The sequence below is a fragment of the Suncus etruscus genome, chromosome 18 (assembly GCF_024139225.1).
Source record: "Suncus etruscus isolate mSunEtr1 chromosome 18, mSunEtr1.pri.cur, whole genome shotgun sequence".
Taxonomy (NCBI): domain Eukaryota; kingdom Metazoa; phylum Chordata; class Mammalia; order Eulipotyphla; family Soricidae; genus Suncus; species Suncus etruscus.
In genome coordinates, this window is record NC_064865.1 from 40658120 (window position 1) to 40677560 (window position 19441).

Consider the following 19441-nt stretch of genomic DNA (forward strand, 5'->3'; position numbering starts at 1 on the left):
GAGGGAGGGAAGGAGGCAGGATCAGGCCCGGGAAAGCACCACCGGCTGGGAAGGCGCAGAGGGAGGGGCGGAGAGAGGCGGAGAGCAGCTGCGCCGCAACGCACGCCGGGAGTTGTAGTCCCGAGAGGGCGTTCCCTTCCGGCGGAACCCGCACGCCGAACTACATTTCCCAGCGGCCCCCGCGCGGCGGAGGCGGAGGCGGCCGCGAGCCGTGTGGGCTGCTAGGTGACTGACTCGCTGCCGCAGGGGCGACTAGTCGGAGATCTTGGGGAGCTAGAAAGCAAGAAAGCAACCTGCGAGTTCCAAGGCGGAGAGGGCGAGGGCGAAAGACACTACTGCACACGACGTCCCTTCTCACCCTCTCTCTTCAGCCAGCCAGTCAGCCATGGCGAGCGCCTCCAGTTCCCAGGAGCGATGAGCCACTAAGGGGCAACCCCGAGGCCCACCCGGAGGAGGTTTCGTCGGCTGGGACCGAGCTCCTGAGCACCGAGACCCAACATGTGGCACAACGTGGGGCTCACCCTGCTCGTGTTCGTGGCCACGCTGCTCGTCGTGCTGCTGCTCATGGTGTGCGGTGAGTGGGGGTGCAGCTGGGTGACCCCCCTTGGCTGGCTGGGTGACTGGGCCCGGCCCCCACAAAAGGGGTGTTGCATGCAAAAGAATCTGGGGTGAACAAGGTTTTTCTGTTTTAGTTTTTTTGGCTTCAGCTTGCCTTTTTTTGGTTTGTTTTTGATTTTGGGGGTCACATCCAGCAGCATTCAGGGGTTACTCCTTGCTCTGCATTCAAAAATCACTCCTGGCAGGCTAAATGGGGATCATAAGGGGTGCCAGGATTCGAACCACCATCCTTCTGAATGCAAGGCAAACGCCCTACTGCTATGCTATCTCTCCAGCCCTTTTGGGGAGAGAGCTTGGAGCCCCCCAGTGTCCCCATTCCCGCCCCCCCCCCCAACCCCAGCCAGGACCTTCCATCCTGGAGGACATCCTGGAGAGGAGACAAGGCAGCCCCCCCATGTCACCAGCAAGGTTAAGTGGGTGTTGCACCACACTTTTTGGAGAGAGAGCTTGGAGCCCCTTCCCCCTCCAAATTCCCATTTCCACACCCCACCCCTAGCCAGGACTCTCCATCCTGGAGGACATCCTGGAGAGGAGACAAGGCAGCTTCCCCACTTGTGTCACCAGTGGGTAAGTAGGTGTTGCACTACATTTTTTTTGGAGAGAGCTTGGAGCCCCCCCCCCCCAAAATTACCATTTCTACCCCCCACCCCCAGCCAGGGTTCTCCATCCTGGAGAGGACAAGACAGCCCTCGTTGTGTCACCAGCATGGTTAAGTGGGTGTTACATTACACTTTTTTGGAGAGAGCTTGGAGCCCCCCCATCCCCATTTCCACACCCCCACTTCCCCAGCCTGCATCCTCCACTGGGCACCCTAGACAGGACAAGGGAGGCCCAGGGTGTCACCAGCGTGGATGTAGGTTGCACCACATAGGCAGGGTAGGTAAGGTTGTCATTCATTATTTTACAGCCTGCCCAGATTTCTTAATCTTTTTGGCCCCCCATTTGCTCCCTTTATTTAATCAATGCCAAGGGACTGAGTTGTTGGGGTGTTGTTTTTTTATAAGATTCTGTTGATTTAAACTGGATTCCACATGGAGACTGAGACACAGGCAGAACTTGGAAACAAGCCAACAAACATGGGCTATATTCAGCCACCACCCGGGGTCAAGTAATCAGTTTTATTTTGTCTGCTACACACATGTCTGTAGACATGGCTGTGCCTATCTCTCATGATAAACGATAAGGACCTACCATGTATTTTCTTCTCAAGATAAAATCAGAACAATGTGAGTTGCTCTCCTAGCTTCCTACAGAGTGACTGATAACCATGTTAGCATGGGATTTGAGCATTTGTGAGGCTTGGGGGAACCTTGGAAATGTCAGTGTGTTTCTGTTTTCTTTTATATTTTTTTAATTTCGTATTGAAGTTTGGGGTTTAGGTTGATGAAATAATGGTAAGAATTCAAAACGTATCATAACGATTCTTGTATTACGTGTTCAGTATAAGAATTGTGTTTGGGCAGGGGCTGGAGCGGTAGCACAGTAGTGGGGCATTTGCCTTGCATGGGCCACCAGGGTGGGACCTGATTTGATTCCCAGTATCCCACATAGTCTCCTGAGCTTGCCAGGGGCTATTTCTGAGCACCGAGCCAGGAGTGGCTCCTGAGCTCCCATGTGGCCCAAAAACCAATCAATCAATCAATCAATCAATACATAGTTAAAAAAAACTTTAAAATAAAGGGGCTGGAGCCGTGGCGCAAGCGTTAAGGCATTTGCCTTGGACCCACTAACCTAGAAAGGACCTAGAAAGGACCGTGGTTCTATCCCCCGGAGTCCCATATAGTCCCCCAAGCCAGGAGCGATTTCTGAACACATAGCCAGGAGTAACCCCTGAGCGTCACTGGGTGTTGCCTAAAAAACAACAAAAAAATCCCAAACTAAAACAAAAAAATAAACCACTTAAAAGAATTGTTTTAGGGGCCAGAGAGATAGCATGGAGGTAGGGCATTTGCCTTGCATACAGAAGGATGGTGGTTCGAATCCTGGCATCCAATATAGTCCCCCAAGCCTGCCAGAAGTGATTTATGAGCCTAGAACTAGGAGTAGCCCCTGAGTGCTGCTGGGTGTGACTCAAAAACCAAAAACCAAAAAAATTATTTTGGGGTTTATATGTATACTCTTGAACATGCATATATATACTGTATGTGTATTTAAAATCTATCACTATTTTTTTGCTTCGTCAAGGAGGCACTAGGGTTAAAACTTTCAGCTTAGAGGCCTGTGCTAGCCTAGGACGGACCTCAGTTCTATCCCCCAGGTGTTCCATATGGTCCCCCAAGCCAGGAGCGATTTCTGAGCTCATAGCCAGGAGTAACCCCTGAGCATAACCGGGTGTGCCCCCCCTCCAAAAAAAAAAAAAAAAAACCTAAAAAAGAACCACCACCACCACCGAAAAACCTTTCAGCATATATTCTTTTCTTTTTTTGGTTTTTGGGCCACACCAGTTACTTCTGGCTCTGTGCTCAGAAATTACTACTGGCAGGCTCAAGGGACATATGGGATGCTGGGGTTAGCAGCTTGCTAGGCAAACATCCTAATGCTGTGCTATCTCTCCGGCCCCTTATATTCTTTTCTGTTGAAAAAACAAAAACCCCAACAATTAAAGACATTCTCAATTTCATGGTCATGATGCCAGAATTTTGGACTAATTATAGATATATACGATTCTTAAAATTAAGAAAACCAGATTTTTGTGATTTGACCATGTGAAAGAAATTTCTTGTTTTCTGATATAAAGATGCAAGCTTCATGGAAATCTGGGCCATCTCATGTCTTAAACGGAAACTTGCCTAGTAGGACTATTTACATTTTTTTTAATTTTGAAACCATTTACATTTCTAATTGTTTTGTTCTGTTTTGGTTTTTGGGTTACACCCAGCAGTGCTCAGGGGTTACTCCTGGCTCTGTGCTCAGAAATCGCCCCTGGCAGGCACGGGGACCCCCAGGATTCAAACCAGTGACCTTCTGCATGAAAGGCAAACACCTTACCTCCATGCTATCTCTCCGGCCCCTACATTACTAATTGTTACTAATATTATTGTACTTGCTTCAAAGCTCCCAGTAGTTTTTCTTATTTGTTGGATTTTTTTTTTTTTTTTTGGTTTTTGGGTCACACCCGGCATTGCTCAGGGGTTACTCCTGGCTGTCTGCTCAGAAATAGCTCCTGGCAGGCACGGGGACCATATGGGACACCGGGATTCGAACCAACCACCTTTGGTCCTGGATCGGCCGCTTGCAAGGCAAATGCCACTATGCTATCTCTCCGGGCCCTTTGTTGGATGTTTAAGTTTTAATTATCGATGAACTGACCATTGGTTGTTGGGCCACACCCAGTGGTGGTAGAGAGCACTTCTAGCTCCACACTCAGAAATCGCCCCTGACTGGCTGGGGACCACAGGGGTGCCAGGCCCCTTCTGGGCCAGTCACACACAAGGCAAAAGCCCCACGGCTGAGCAATCTCTCCGGCCCATCCGGAGAGATAGTTATTTGACTTTATTTTACTCATTTGACTAAAAGTGTGGTCCTTTCATTTCCAAAAACACTAGGAATGAGAGGCTAGGAATGGTACATAAAGAACACGTTTTTTATTAGAATGGAAAACAGACTTCTATCCTTTGGAGGCAGATGAGTGATTTCTGCTTATGAGGTCTTGAAGATAAAAGAGACCTGAGGCCATCTCTAACTCAGTGCACTGATTGTCACATTGGGTGTAGAGCCTTGGCATGGCAGATAGGAATTCTTAATTGATATGGGTGCCACCTACTCTGTCCTTGGCCATTCTTCAGTGCCTCTTTCAATAAAATAATGGGGGTAAATGGGGTGTAAAGAATAGGAAATATGCTTGGACATTCTGTTCTGACTGTGCCTAAGTAAAATAACACCCAAGATTATTAGATATAAATTTGACGTGCTACTGTGGTTACTTGGTAGACTAGAGATTAATGAGATAAAAATATGTTTCAGTAATTTTTTTTTATTTAATTAGTTTGCCTTTTGGGCCACACCTGGTGAAGCTCAGGGGTTACTCCTGACAATGTGCTCAGAAATTGCTCCTGGCCTGGGGGACCATATGGAATGCCAGGGGATTGAACCCTGGTCTGTCCTAGGTTAGTGTGTGCAAGGCAAATGCCCTACCACTTGTGCCACCCCTCCAGCCCCTCAGTAATTTATTTTTGTGGAGATCAGTTGCTTATTCTGTTTTTGTTTGTTTTTTGCTTTTTTTTTTTGTTTGTTTTTGGGCCACACCCAGTGGCACTCAGGGATTATCCTGGCTCTCTGCTCAGAAATCACCTCCTGGTAGGCATGAGGAACCATAGGGGATGCTGGGATTCAAACTACCTTTGATCTCTCCCACCCTAGTTGCTTATTCTTTTTTGTTTTTGGGTCACACCCGACACCACTCTGGGGTTACTCCTGGCTCTATGCTCAGAAATTGTGCCTGGCAGGCTCAGGGGACAATATGGGATGCCGGGATTCGAACCACCACTGTCCTTCTGCATGCAGGGCAAACGCCTTACCTCCATGCTATCTCTTCGCACCCCCCCCAGTTGCTTATTCTTTTTTTTTTTGGTTTTTGGGCCACACCTGGCGGCGCTCAGGGGTTACTCCTGGCTGTCTGCTCAGAAATAGTTCCTGGCAGGCACGGGGGAGCATATGGGACACCGGGATTCGAACCAACCACCTTTGGTCCTGGATCGGCTGCTTGCAAGGCAAACACCGTTGTGCTATCTCTCCGGGCCCCAGTTGCTTATTCTTAATCAATCTTTTTTTTTTTTTTTTTGGGTTTTTGGGCCACACCCGGTGACGCTCAGGGGTTACTTCTGGCTATGTGCTCAGAAGTTGCTCCTGGCTTGGGGGACCATATGGGACACCGGGGGATCGAACCGCGGTCTGTCCAAGGCTAGCGCAGGCAAGGCAGGCACCTTACCTTTATCGCCACCGCCCGACCCCCTCTTAATCAATTTTTAAAGTTTTGTTTTTTCTTTGTACACTGAAATAAATCTTGAATTTTTCCCAAGGCCTGAGGACATCAGAGATACTGCAAACAAGGAATATCTATTGTCTTTGATAGAACTGGCAGTTCTTGAAGTTCTTTGGTGGACTTTTAGTTCCTTTTTTAACTTTTTGTCTCTTATTCACGGTATCCAGAATTTTGACACAGTTTTTTTTTGTTATCTTTTTGGTTTTGGGGCCACACCCAGCGGCTCTCAGGGGTTACTCCTGACTCTGCAGGCAAATCCGCTCTTGAAAGGCCATCTCAGGTCAGTGCGTGCAAGATAAACACCCTACTGCTGTGCTATGCTTTGACTCATTCACACAATTTCTATTTTTTTGTTTTTTTTGGCCCCACCCAGTGGGGTTACTCCTGATTCTACACTTAGAAATTGCTCCTGGCAGGCTTGGGGGACCATATGGGATGCAGGGAATAGAATCCAGGTTTGTCCTGGTCTGGTTGCATGCAAGGCAAATGCTTTCCCACTGCTATCTGTCTGGCCCTTGACACAGTTTTTACTTATGTAAACTGATTTATCATCCTCACAAACTCTATGTAATACTGGACAAAAGCTTCTGAGTATGGAACTTCTCAAGTTCCAGAGGCTGGAAAATCTTCACCTCTCAAAATATCTTTAGTTAAGATTTCTTTCATGGGGGGCCGGGCGGTGGCGCTAAAGGTAAGGTGCCTGCCTTGCCTGCGCTAGCCTTGGATGGAACGCGGTTCGATCCCCCGGTGTCCCATATGGTCCCCCAAGCCAGGAGCAACTTCTGAGCACATAGCCAGGAGTAACCCCTGAGCGTTACCGGGTGTGGCCCAAAAACCAAAAAAAAAAAAAAAAAAAAAAGATTTCTTTCATGGGAGAGACCCTAAGTAAAAAGTAGTTTATTTTTGAAGGGATGTTTTTTCCCCCACCAGATTATTTTGTTCTGTTCTACCCTTCTGCCCATGAAGGTTCCATTTTGCAGGAAATGGAGCTGTGTTGGCACTTCAGTTCTAAAATAAAAGAAACAGCACAAAAGGGAAATGTCTCATAAAAAACTTTTCCCTTGTTCTAGGATCCCTAGGAACAGGGATAAAAGGCTGTTTCTATTATAAGCATCAACCTCTTCTATTCCAAATTTTCATACCACTCTTGTTCAACAAAGAAGCAGTTCGATTTGACTTGATGCCCAATTTCATAGAGAGGGAAGAATTAGCAATAGAGATTTTTAACTGGCCTAAAGAGATTGAGAAATGAATTCAGGACCAGAGAAAAAAGGGCCTGAGACTTTTCTTGTATCCTCTCAAACCTGCTTTGATCTGCCCTCACATAAGGTCTGCAAAGTACCACCAGGAGCAGTCTTTTAGCATAGAACCAAGAATAAGCCCTGAGCACTTTGGAGTGTGGCCCCCCAAACAAACAAACACACCCATATTAGTGTATTTTGTTCTATTTAGTTTGGGGCTCTACTCAGCACTGCTCTGCTTATTCCTGACTCTATGCTTTGGGAGTATTTCTGGCATTTCTTGGCAGAAGGGTTATCATATGTGGTTTCAGGAATTGAACTTGAGATGCAATTTAAGCATAATACCAGTTATATTATCTTTTTGGTCCCAGAAATCAGTATTAGAAATCAAAGTACTTGTCTTGTGTTAGGAAATATTTGAGAACATTTCCCTTGTTTTACATGGTAAGAGTACAGAAATCTCAGTGTGAAAAACGTTTTTGTTTTTTGTTTTTTTGTTTTCATATTGAGATATGCTTTGGGGAATCAGCTCATGAAGGAATTTTTCTTTTTGGGGTTTGGGTGTGTGTGGTGTGCTGGGTGGGTATTGGGCCGCATTCAACTTTGCTCTGGTTTACTCCTGGCCCTGTGCTCTAAGATCACTGCTGGCAGGGCTCAAGGGACCATAAGTAGTGCCAGGGACAGTTGCATGCAGTGCAAGTACCTTAACCTCCATATTATCTCTCATGCCCAAAGAATTTCTTGATTACTCTGGAGTTTACCAGTTCGTGTGAGATTCACCCATTCCAGCCCTGGGTGAACTGGTCTGATGCAGGGTAGCTGCGAAGAATTAATAAACCAAGTGAGTCAGGAGAGAATCACGGAGTCCTTTAGCTTCTTTCCTCCTGGTCTCTCCAGGCCCACCAAACTGACTTTTCTTTATTCCACCCCCACCTGACTTGGGGGGACCATAGGTTACCCCGGGGGATCCTTCCTTGGCTAGCACTTGCAAGGTAGACACCTTACCTCTAGCGCCACCTCACTGGCCCCAAGTGTCCTTACTCTTATGATGAGTGACTTGATGTGGCTTTCTAGAGTATTTCTGTATAGTTTTGTTAATTTTTTTATATAGTTGGTATTTTGTAACAATATTGAAATCTTGGTATTTTTTTCTGGGGCCATTTGTTTGAATCAGATACATTTCTTCATTTCTGGGAAATTTTTCTTTTTAGAACTTGTTTCATTTTCATTCTTTCTGAAAACTCTGTTAGATCCCAGACCTCTTAGATTGTTTAATTTTTTTTTTTTTTTTTTTTTTGCCTTTTGGGCCACACCCGGCGGTGCTCAGGGGTTACTCCTGGCTGTCTGCTCAGAAATAGCTCCTGGCAGGCACGGGGGACCATATGGGACACTGGGATTCGAACCAACCACCTTAGGTCCTGGATCGGCTGCTTGCAAGGCAAACACCGCTGTGCTATCTCTCCGGGCCCCTAATTTTTTTTTTATTTACTTCTTGTATTTTGTCTTTTTGCTTGTCTCTGGGAAAGTTTCAAGATTTTATATCTGCCTTATGCTTTCATCTTAGTTATTCATTTTTAAATTTCAGAGATATTCTCTGGTTACTTTTTTCTAGCACCTATTCTTCATATTTACATATTTAATAACTTATTACATATGATTTATATGTATTTAATAGCATGTATTATTGTAGTTATAAGTAGTTTTCATCTCCCTGTCTCAATTTTATTTTTCCATGTATTTTCTTATTTATTTATGTATGTATTCATGTATTTATTTAGCTTTTTGGGCCATACACGGTGGTTCTTAGGGGTTACTCCTGGCTCTGTGCTCAGAAAACATTCCTGGTAGGCTCGGGACCATATGGGATGTTAGGAATCAAACCTGGGTCCATCCCTGGTTGGCTGTGTGCAGGGCAAATGCCCTACTACTGTTTTATCTCTCAGGCCGCATTTCCATGTATTTTCTTTGCGTTGGACATTGTTTTGTGAGTAGAGGTATTTTACAAATATATATATATATATATATGTATATATATATATTTATTCAAATTAAAGGTTGTTGTAGTAAAAGATAGTGACGAATTCTGTGTCAGCCCTGGGATCACTGCAAAGGTCCTTTCTCTCTCTCTTTTTTTTTTTTTTTTTTTTAGTTTTTGGGCCACACCCGGCTGTGCTCAGGGGTTACTCCTGGCTGTCTGCTCAGAAATAGCTCCTGGCAGGCACGGGGGACCATATGGGACACCGGGATTCGAAACAGCCACCTTTGGTCCTAGATCGGCTGCTTGCAAGGCAAATGCCACTGTGCTATTTCTCCGGGCCCAGGTCCTTTCTCTCTTAGTATCAAATCTCTGCAAAGACTAAACCTCATTTTCTGCACAATTCTTGTAATCCTTGCTGCTTGTACAACAGGTCTGTAAAAGACTGAGCCAGTTCTTTTTTTCTTTTCCTTCCCCTACTATTTACCTACCCAAAGTTCTGATGTTTCCCTTCTCCTGCCAAGTTCTATTGAAGTCCTTGTGAATAGCAATACTCTTAATTATAGCTTTCAGCGTTCAATGTTACAGCAATACAACCTACTACTATAGTGTCAGTGTTCCTCTACCTAGGTCTCAGGGTCTTTTCTCACACATATACACACCTCTGCCCCCCACACCCTGCCTTTGGAAAACTATCTTCTCTAGATCAACTTTGAAGTTTTTTTTGCCATTGGCAGGATTTATTTCCTTATTATGGTTCTGTATACCCCATATATGAAAGAAATAATTTTGTATTTATCCCTCTTTTTATTTATTTCACTCAGCATGATAACCTTTGGCTCCATCAATGTGGCAGTGAATTAATTACATGATATCATCTTAAAAAGATAACTGAGGGTCTGGAGGGATAGCACAAAGGATAGGATTGCAAATAGCTGACCTGGGTTAGATCCCTGGTATCCCATATGGTCCCCTGAGCCTGCCAGAAGTAATTTCTGAGTACAGAGCCAGGAGTAATCCCTGTATGGCCCCAAACCCAAAACAAACAACAACAACAACAACAAAATCACCACCAAAATTGGGTAGTAAGTATTCCCTTTGTAAAGATATAAAATTATTTATCCCCTCATCTATTCTAGGGCACTTGGGTTATTTTTATATTTTGGCTATTGTGTATAGTGCTGTAATAAACACAGGAGTATAAATATCGTTGTGTTTTTTGTTTTGTTTTGTTTTGGTTTTTGGTTTTTGGGTCACACCCGGCAGCGCTTAGGGGTTATTCCTGGCTCTACACTCAGAAATCGCTCCTGGCTGGCACGGGAGACATTATGGGATGCCGGGATTTGATCCACCATCCTTCTGCTTGGAAGGCAGATGCAAGCAAGCAGACGCCTTACCTCTAGGCTATCTCTCCGGCCCCATAATATCTTTTTAAAATAGTGCTTCTGGGTCATGGTTCTGCTTCTGGATATAGATCCAATCATTCAAATGTGGGATGACTGGACTGTATGGAAATTTAATCCTTAGTATTTTGAGAAGTCTGCTGTTTGCACAGAAGCTGAAGCTCTCCTAACAACTTTCCCTCTAATAGCATATGAGGCTTCCCTTTCTCCTACAATCTGTACAATCACTGGCTGTCTTCATTCTTCCTGATGTGTGTCAGTCTCACTAGTGTGAGGTGATTATTTTATTGTTGCTTTAATTTACATTTCATTGATAAAAGGTGATTGACCATCTGTACCACTTCTTTGAGGAAGTTTCTGTGCAATTCTCCCCATTTTTGATCGGTTATTTGGATTTTTTGGGGGGGGTTGGTTTTTGGGTCACACCCGGCAGTGCTCAGGGGTTCCTCCTGGCTCTACACTCAGAAATTGCTCCTGGCAGGCACAGGGGGCCACATGGGATGCTGGGATTCGAACCACAGTCCTGCATGCAAGGCAAACCCCCTACCTCCATGCTATCTCTGATGTTCAGTTTTTTGTTTTGTTTTGTTTTGGTATTTGGGTCACACCCCGCAGTGCTCAGGGGTTACTCCTGGCTCCACGCTCAGAAATCGCCCCTGGCAGACACAGGGGACCATATGGGATGCTGGGATTTGAACCACCGACCTTCTGCATGAAAGGCAAAACGCCTTACCTCCATGCTATCTCTCCATCCCCTGATATTCAGTTTTACAAGTACTTATCTAAGTTATTTAACCTTTGTCAGATGATTGGTGAGTATTTACCCCAAGTTTGTAGGATATCCATTCTGATCACTAGTGGAAATCTAAACAATTTAATACTGAATATTGAACAGCCAGTGGATCATAGAAGAAATCAGAAGAAATCAAAAGTTTCATGGAAAAAAATGAGAGTGAAGACACATGGCACACAGAACAAAATGGGGTACAGCAAAAGTTGTGCTAAGAGCTAAGCTCAGAGCAATGCAAGCATTCCTTGGGAAACAAGGAGAGGTTTAAATAAATAAACTGACTGCTTAGCTTTAGTTACTATGGACAGAGGAAAAAATGGGAACCCAAAGTAAGTGGAGGGGCTGGAGAGATAGCACAGCAGTAGAGCGTTTGCCTTGCAAACTGAAACAGAAATGAAGGGAGAGCTATGAAATGAGAGCTGTATACCACAGAAATTAGATGGATCATAAATTACCTTAGGCCCAAAGAAATGGTAAATGTTAGATTTCTATAATTTTACAAGTCTAAATTAGGATGTCTAGAACATATGAACAGGCCAATTACTAGCAGGGAAATTGATGTGGTAATCAGATGTCTCCAGAAACAAAAGCCCATGTCCAGATGGATTTATTAGCAAAATCTCCCAAATCTTCAGACTTATTCCCAAATCCTAGGTGCTTTCCAAAAGATAATGAAACAGAAATACTTGCAGTTTCTGTGAGATGGATAGTAATCTGATACCAAAAGCAGAGGCATCATGGAAAAAAAATTATAGACCAGTATTTCTGATAAATATAGATGCTAAGATCCTTAGCAATATATTAAAAGGTTTATATGCTAAGTGGGGTTAATGCAAGAATATTTTTATATACATAGGTAATCAACACAACACCATTTCTATACAAAAAAGATAAAAATCTTATGATCATGTCATAAATGCAGAAAAATCTTGACAAGATGCAGCATCCATTTATGATAAAATCTCTTAATCAAACTTCCTTCAATATGGCTAAAGCCACTTAATCACAAAAACTCAGCCTGAGTGATAGCACAGCAGTAAGGCCTTTGCTTTGCATGCTGCCAACACAGGACAGACCCCAATTCGAATCCTGGCATCCCATATGGTTCCCTGAGCCTACTAGGAGTAACTCCTGAGTGTGGTCAAGTATGACCCAAAACCAAAACCAACCAAACAAACCCAACAACCCACAGTTGTTCAGTGGTGAAAAATAAACCTCTATGGTAGAGACCAAGTGACAGGACAGCAGGTAGGGCGTTTCCCTTGCACACTGCTGACCCAGTACCCATCTGGGTTAGATCCTTGGCATCCCATATGGTCCCCCAAGCCAGCCAGAAGTGATTTCTGAGCGCAGAGTGAGGAATAACCCCTGAGTGCCACTGGGTGTGGCCCCAAAACGATACAAAACAAAAACTAACTTAAGGTAGATTGACTATTCTCACAACTATTCATCATAATATTGGAAGTCCTTGCCACGATAATTAGATAAGAAAGAGGCATTAATGAAATTCAGATTGGAAAAGAAGCCAAACTACTGTTTTTTTTTTGCAAATTGCATGATATTGTACTTAGAAAAGTCTAAGTACAAATAAAAAAGATTCTTAGAAACAATAACCTTATACAGTAAAGTAGCAGACCACAAAATCAGCATGCAGAAATCTGTGACATTTTATATGCAAGCAGTGTATAATTATTTTTTAAAATACAATGATCCCATTTGTAATCATACACCCAAAATGAAGTACCCGAGCATTACCTTAACAAATAAGGTGAAGTAGTAATAAACTGTAAGTCAGGAGAAAAAGAAATAGGGGCTGGAGAGATAGCACATTGCTAAGGTATTTGCCTTGCAAGCAGCCAATCCAGGATGGACAGTGGTTTGAATCCTGGCATCCCTGTGCCACATGTCCCCTGTGCCTGCCAGGAGAGATTTCTGAGTGCAGAGCTCCTGAGCTCTGCCTGGTATGACCCCAAAACAAAACAAAAAGAAAAAGAAATAGTAGACACAGGGAATGGAACTACATCTCTATTCATGTATTGGAAGGACTAATATTGTTAAATGACCATTTTACTCAAACATACAGAATTAATGTTATCCGCATAAAATGTCATGTCATTTTTTATTGACATGCTGTTACACATTTATGGATTAATAAAACTCCCCCAGATAGCCAAAGTAATCACATGGGGAAAAGATGGGAGACTTCTTTCCCAAACTTAAAATTATATTAAAAATCTATAATAATCAAGATTCTGTAATACTTGAATAAAAGTAAACTTTTGGGCCAATGGAGTAGAATTGGTAGTACAGATAAATGGTTAGCAAGTTTTAAACGAAGGATACAGATGTATGAAATGGAACAAAGAGAGCCTATTCAACAAATAGTGTTGGGAAACTTTTGTCAGCTACATATAAAAAGTTTAATTTTTAGTTAGAAACTTTACTTACTTATTTTTTAAAAGGCTTATGCTTAAGTTTAATGGCCTATCAAGAATGTTCTGAAAATAGTTTATTGTTATTGAATCAATTTATTGTGTATGTCAAGTCAACTTTGTTGATACAGATGGTTTTGGGTCATACCTGGCAGCACTCAGGGGTTACTCCTGGCTCTGTGCTCAGAAGTCGTTTCTGGCAGGCTCAGGGGGCCATATGGGATGCCAGGATTTGAACTGGAGTCTGTCCTGTGTTGGCCATGTGCAAGGTGAATGCTTTACCACTGTGCTATCACTTCCGGCCCAATACAGATGTTTTTGAAAGAACATATGGCAGTTTTTCTCATTTACCAGCTACAATTTGCATAGTGGGAATATTTACAACTCATAAATATCAACTCAGTTGATAAAAGTCACAAGCAGTAAAATTAATCATAGTTTGTAGAAGGTTATTTTCCTTCTTAGTTTCTTTTTTACACTTTTTAAAATTTTCTTTGGGGGGGGTGTTCGGGTCATACCCAACCCAGTGGTGCTCAGGGGTTACTTCCGGCTCTGTGCTCAGAAATCGCTCCTGGCTGTCTCTGGGATTACATGGGATGCTGGGATTCGAACTCACCATCTGTCTTGGGTAGGCTGCATTGCAAGGCAAACACTACCACAGTACTATCTCGTCGGCCCCTTCCTTCTTAGTTTCTACTTAAGATGTTGAGAACTCAGTAGAAAACTTTGGTAGCTACATTTTTTCAAGACATTTGTATTTTAGGAAGAAACCAGACTATTAATAGTACAATAAAAGATTAAAATGAACATTGAGTGATAAAACAATCACCCAAGGGAATACTTTACTGAAGAGCTTTTGCAATGGAAGTAAAAACGTTATGTTGATGAGGTATAAAATGTCCAGTTCCAATAATAGTAATAAAACTTGAAGTTTGCCCTAGAAGGGAAGAAATCAAAACCTAGATGATTATAATGGCTAACATTTGATGGTATTATTTTAAAAAAATGCATTTTATTACCAGATGAACCCTTTGGATTGGGTAAGTTATCTCCATTTTATAAAAGATGGAAATAGGGCACATAAAATGTCTTAGTTGCAAGTTGTTGAGTTAGGAAGCATGCCAGTGTGATTCTAGTACCTCTGAGATAAGGAGGCGATGGTGCTAATTCAACTAATAGGTAATTGTTTTATCTAATACAGAGAATGACAGTAGAAAGGTAGAGAAGGAACTAAATGGGAGAGGGTTTATTCGGTATAATCTATATCACATAGTAAATTAGGGACGGAACAGTTTGCTGAGAAGGAACTTTTTCTGCAGAGATCAAAAAAACTCAATACCCATTACAGAAATATAAAAATCAGAAATTGTTGGGTATATATATGTATTTAATATGTATATATTAAAATACATATACATTTAAAAATACACATATATTTTTTTAAATGTCCTCAACAAGTGACCTCTCATTTTGGAAGTTCAAGATCAGTAGAAAGTTGGAATGAAAAATTTTATCTTCAAGCATTATAGAGTTAATATTTGAATCCATGAGAGCATTGGGATCAATAGAGAAGGAGAAGGGGTCTTAAAAGCAACTTAAAAAATGTCTTCAATTTGTTGATTACACTGATTAGTGATACTAACTGTGGAAACTCTTCTGGCAATGCTCATTGCATTTAGAGATTTGTAGTTGGAAATACCATGATAAAATTTGGAAAAGCATAATTGTTTATGGGTTTTTTTTGTTTGTTTTTTGGGCCACACCCATTGATGCTCAGGGGTTATTCTTGGCTATACACTCAGAAATCGCTTCTGGCTTGGGGGTACCATATGAGACACCATACTAGACTAGCACTTGAAAGGCCACCGCCTGCCAGCTTGCACTATCTCGGGCCCCTAACTGTTTTTATGTAATCTACTTCGGCTGTCTTGAAAGTACCTCTTTGCTAGAGGGTGGGTTTGCTTAAATGCCAGGACATTTAAGGAGGTGTGTGTGTGTGTGTGTGTGTGTGTGTGTGTGTGTGTGTGTGTGTGTGTGTGTGTGTGTTTGACTTAGAAGTGAACCTTATAGTCTCCAAAGTAAAATAAAAATACAGCAATAGTATTTAAAATAGAAAAACATACAAATTGAAATTGCTAGTTAGTCAGTTAAGAGCTTAGATATTAGAAGAGATAGGATAATATTATCCATTGGGCTAACTCCATCAAGGTGAGAATTTCTGATTGTACTGTACCTGGGCTTTTGTGAGACTTTTTTTTGAACAATGGCTGGTCATTGACACATTTATTGAGTACTCTTTTGCCTATCCCAGAATATATACTTACCCTCTGTTGCCACTCAGTTTTTATGACATTCATTATTTACCAATGTGAGACTGGAGCAAGACACAGGTCACTCTTAAAAACTGTGATATCAGCAGCATTTGCCTTGCAAGCAGCCGATCCAGGACCAAAGGTGGTTGGTTCGAATCCCGGTGTCCCATATGGTCCCCCGTGCCTGCCAGGAGCTATTTCTTTTTTTTTGGTGTTTTTTGGGTCACACCCGGCAGTGCTCAGGGTTTTTTCCTGGCTCCGTGCTCAGAAATTGCTCCTGGCAGGCACGGGGGACCATATGGGATGCCGGGATTCGAACCGATGACCTTCTGCATGAAAGGTAAAGGCCTTACCTCCATGCTATATCTCCGGCCCCGCCAGGAGCTATTTCTGAGCAGACAGCCAGGAGTAACCCCTGAGCACCGCCGGGTGTGGCCCAAAAACAAACAAACAAACAAACAAAAAAAAACAGTGATATTCCCTTTTTTTTTTTTTTTTTTGGTTTTTGGGTCACACCCTGCATTGCTCAGGGGTTACTCCTGGCTGTCTGCTCAGAAATAGCTCCTGGCAGGCACGGGGGACCGTATGGGCACCAGGATTCGAACCAACCACCTTTGGTCCTGGATTGGCTGCTTGCAAGGCAAGCACCGCTGTGCTATCTCTCCGGCCTGATATTCCTTTTTTTTTTTTTTTTTTTTTTTGTTTTTGGGCCACACCCGATGACGCTCAGGGGTTACTCCTGGCTATGTGCTCAGAAATCCCCCCTGGCTTGGGGGGACCATATGGGACGCTGGGGGATCGAACCGGGGTCCGTCCTACGCTAGTGCTTGCAAGGCAGACACCTTACCTCTAGCACCACCTTCCCAGCCCCCTGATATTCCTTTTGATAGTACTTCTCTCTCTTCTCTCCTTTTTTCTCCTACTAGTTCCTACTGGACAACATATGTGACACATGCCTCATAGGATAAAAGTAAGAAAGAAGTTTCTTGGTATTGCATATTGGTTCTGGTAGAGAGAATTTCTTAGGCACTTCCTTACATAGCCTGAGTTTTAGTTGTTTTTCACTCTCCAAGTCTTCTGGCCTCAAAGACAACAATGCACACACCTGGAAGAAGGTGGTTAGTTCAGTCAGACCTTTTTAGTCAATTAGATTAGATTCTCTTTGTAATCAGAATTGTAAATCTGAATTCATGATCCCATCCTTTGTGTTTCTAGAAGGGAGAGCACCCTCAATATCGACTTCACACACATGCCTTCCTATTTCATGGTGTTTGTTTTGGATGGGTGAATGGGGAAACATTCTTGGGTTGTGCTCAGGGCTAACTCCTCTATTACCCTACTCCTGACAATGTCCATTGAGTTGAAAATTTAACTACCATACTTTTCGGTCACTGGAGTATTTTCATTTTCATTGTCATACTTCCTTTTGCTTTACTGACATTGACTACCTATACCATTATTTCTTTAAGCTTATTTAACATCCTCATCATGACTGAGAGCTTTCCATACTGTTATTTTCAATCATTGAGCATTAAATAGAAGGGCTGTATGCCATTTCTTTTTTCTTTCTTTTTTTTTTTTTTGGTTTTTGGGTCACACTCAGCAGTGCTCAAGGGTTACTCCTGGCTCTACACTCAGAAATTGCTCCTGGCAGGCTCAGGGGAGCATATGGGATGCCAGGAATTGAACCACCATCCTTCTGCATGCAAAGCAAATGCCTCACCTCCATGCTATTTCTCCGGCTCCTACATGCCATTTCTCCATTTTATTTAAACATACAGTTAACTGAATACATCTGTGGTATGACTCATTTTGCTTCCGTCACTCAAGCTTTAAAGCAAAACACTGAGTAATGGCTTGAATCTAAGAAAATAGCGTTTAGTGGCCATGGAGCTTATGTAAAATGTCTTTTGTTTGTTTTTGTTTTATTACAGAGTTTATTAGAAAGAAATGAATATGGTTAGAAATGTACACAATCAGGGCCGGAGAGAGATAGCACAGCATGCGGCCTACCTGGGATGGACCCTGGTTCATCCCCGGCATCCCATATGGTCCCCTGAGCCTGCCAGGAGCGATTTCTGAGTGCAGAGCCAGGAGTAACCCCTATTTGCTGCTGGGTGTTATGATTTAGATGTTTGCAGTGAAACTTAGTTGATCCTTATCATTCAGTATCCTTCACAATCCCAATGGAAGCAAATGAAAGCATGAATGTCCAAACAAATAAAGTACATTTTTCTTACTCATAAAATATTTTGAAAATTTGGGCCTGAGAAATAGCACAGCAGTAGGGCGTTTGCCTTTCAAGTGGCCAACCCAGGACTAAAGGTGGTTCGAATCCCAGCATCCCATATGGTCCCCAACCCTGCCAGGAGCATTCTGAGCGTAGAGCCAGGAGTAACCTCTGAGCATTGCCGGGTGTGACCCAAAAAAAACAAAACAAAAAAATTTTTTTTTAAATTTGGATTTTAATATGGTAATCACAAACTTAATTATAATATGATTAATCAAATTTGAATTCCAAAACTATCTGTATAGGCATGTATCTTTTTTGTTATTAATGAATATTCAATCCATACTTGGTCCTTATTCTCATTGCAGTAAATGCTCAATAAGTGTTTGTTTTATAAATATTTGTAATCACACATATTTATATGATATATGTTGTTTTACAGTATATTTCTCCACTCAATTAACTAGAATATATTCTCAGTTCTAAACTGTGTGTAATAATTTTTCTTGTCTCTCTGCAGGTTGGTATTTCGTCTGGCATCTCTTTTTATCAAAATTCAAGTTTCTGCGGGAACTTGTTGGAGACACAGGATCCCAAGAAGGAGACCGTGAGCCTTCAGGGTCTGAAGCAGAAGAAGATGCTTCATCATCGTCACACAGAATCAGATCTGCTCGCCAAAGGAGGGTCCCTGCTGATGAAGATCACTGACCCTTGTTGGTGCATGGTGAAAAGCAGTTGGGAGCCTATCTTTATACTTGGCCTTGCAACAAGACTGAAGACTATTTGTACTTGAATTTTAAATCCAATGAAAAAATATTTACATGTAAGCCATATGAAAATAAAGGGAATTGAAACCAAATTGGACCATCGCCAATGGTCATTTTAAAGATAATCTTTTGCCTCACTAGCTTTCTACTTATATGTATTCCTTGTCTTGAACTAATTTTCTGTCATTACATGCTTGAAAACTCATTATTTTATAAATTAGGTCTATAATATTTGTTTTCATTCACTCATTTCACCTTGTTTGAAATTGGGATGCATTTTTTTCATTATTCTCCACTAGACACTGGTCATGAGCTGTAATTATTGGCCTGTTTATTACGTGTTAACTTAAAGCTTGTCTTAATGTAATCACTGTTTGTTGGTTAAAAAAAAAAACTTTAAAATTAAGTTGGGATGTAAAAATAAATGTCTTTGGAGCCGGAGAAATAGTATAGAGGTTAAGGCAATAATCTTGCATACCACTGATACAAGTTTAGTTACCGACACTGCATATGGTCTTCAGAGCATCACTAGAAGTGATTCTGAGCATAGAGCAGGATAAGCCCTGAAAACTGCTGGATGTGATCCCAGGTCCCTCCCCACAAAGAAAAAAATATTAAAAATGGAAATTTCTGGGTCCAGAGCAATAGCACAGTAGTAGGATTTTGCCTTGCACACAGCCAACCTCAGACGG

General features: G+C 42.4%; 1 protein-coding gene across 1 annotated transcript; it reads left to right on the top strand.

Annotated features, from left to right (window-relative positions):
* The first annotated feature begins 237 nt into the window (after nt 1-237).
* On the top strand, nt 238-18841 carry SMIM13 (small integral membrane protein 13). Its single transcript, XM_049765301.1, has 2 exons — nt 238-574; nt 18503-18841. Exons 1-2 carry the CDS (start codon nt 499-501, stop codon nt 18688-18690), a joined length of 264 nt encoding a protein of 87 aa, XP_049621258.1. The 5' UTR covers nt 238-498; the 3' UTR covers nt 18691-18841.
* The last annotated feature ends 600 nt before the right edge of the window (nt 18842-19441 follow it).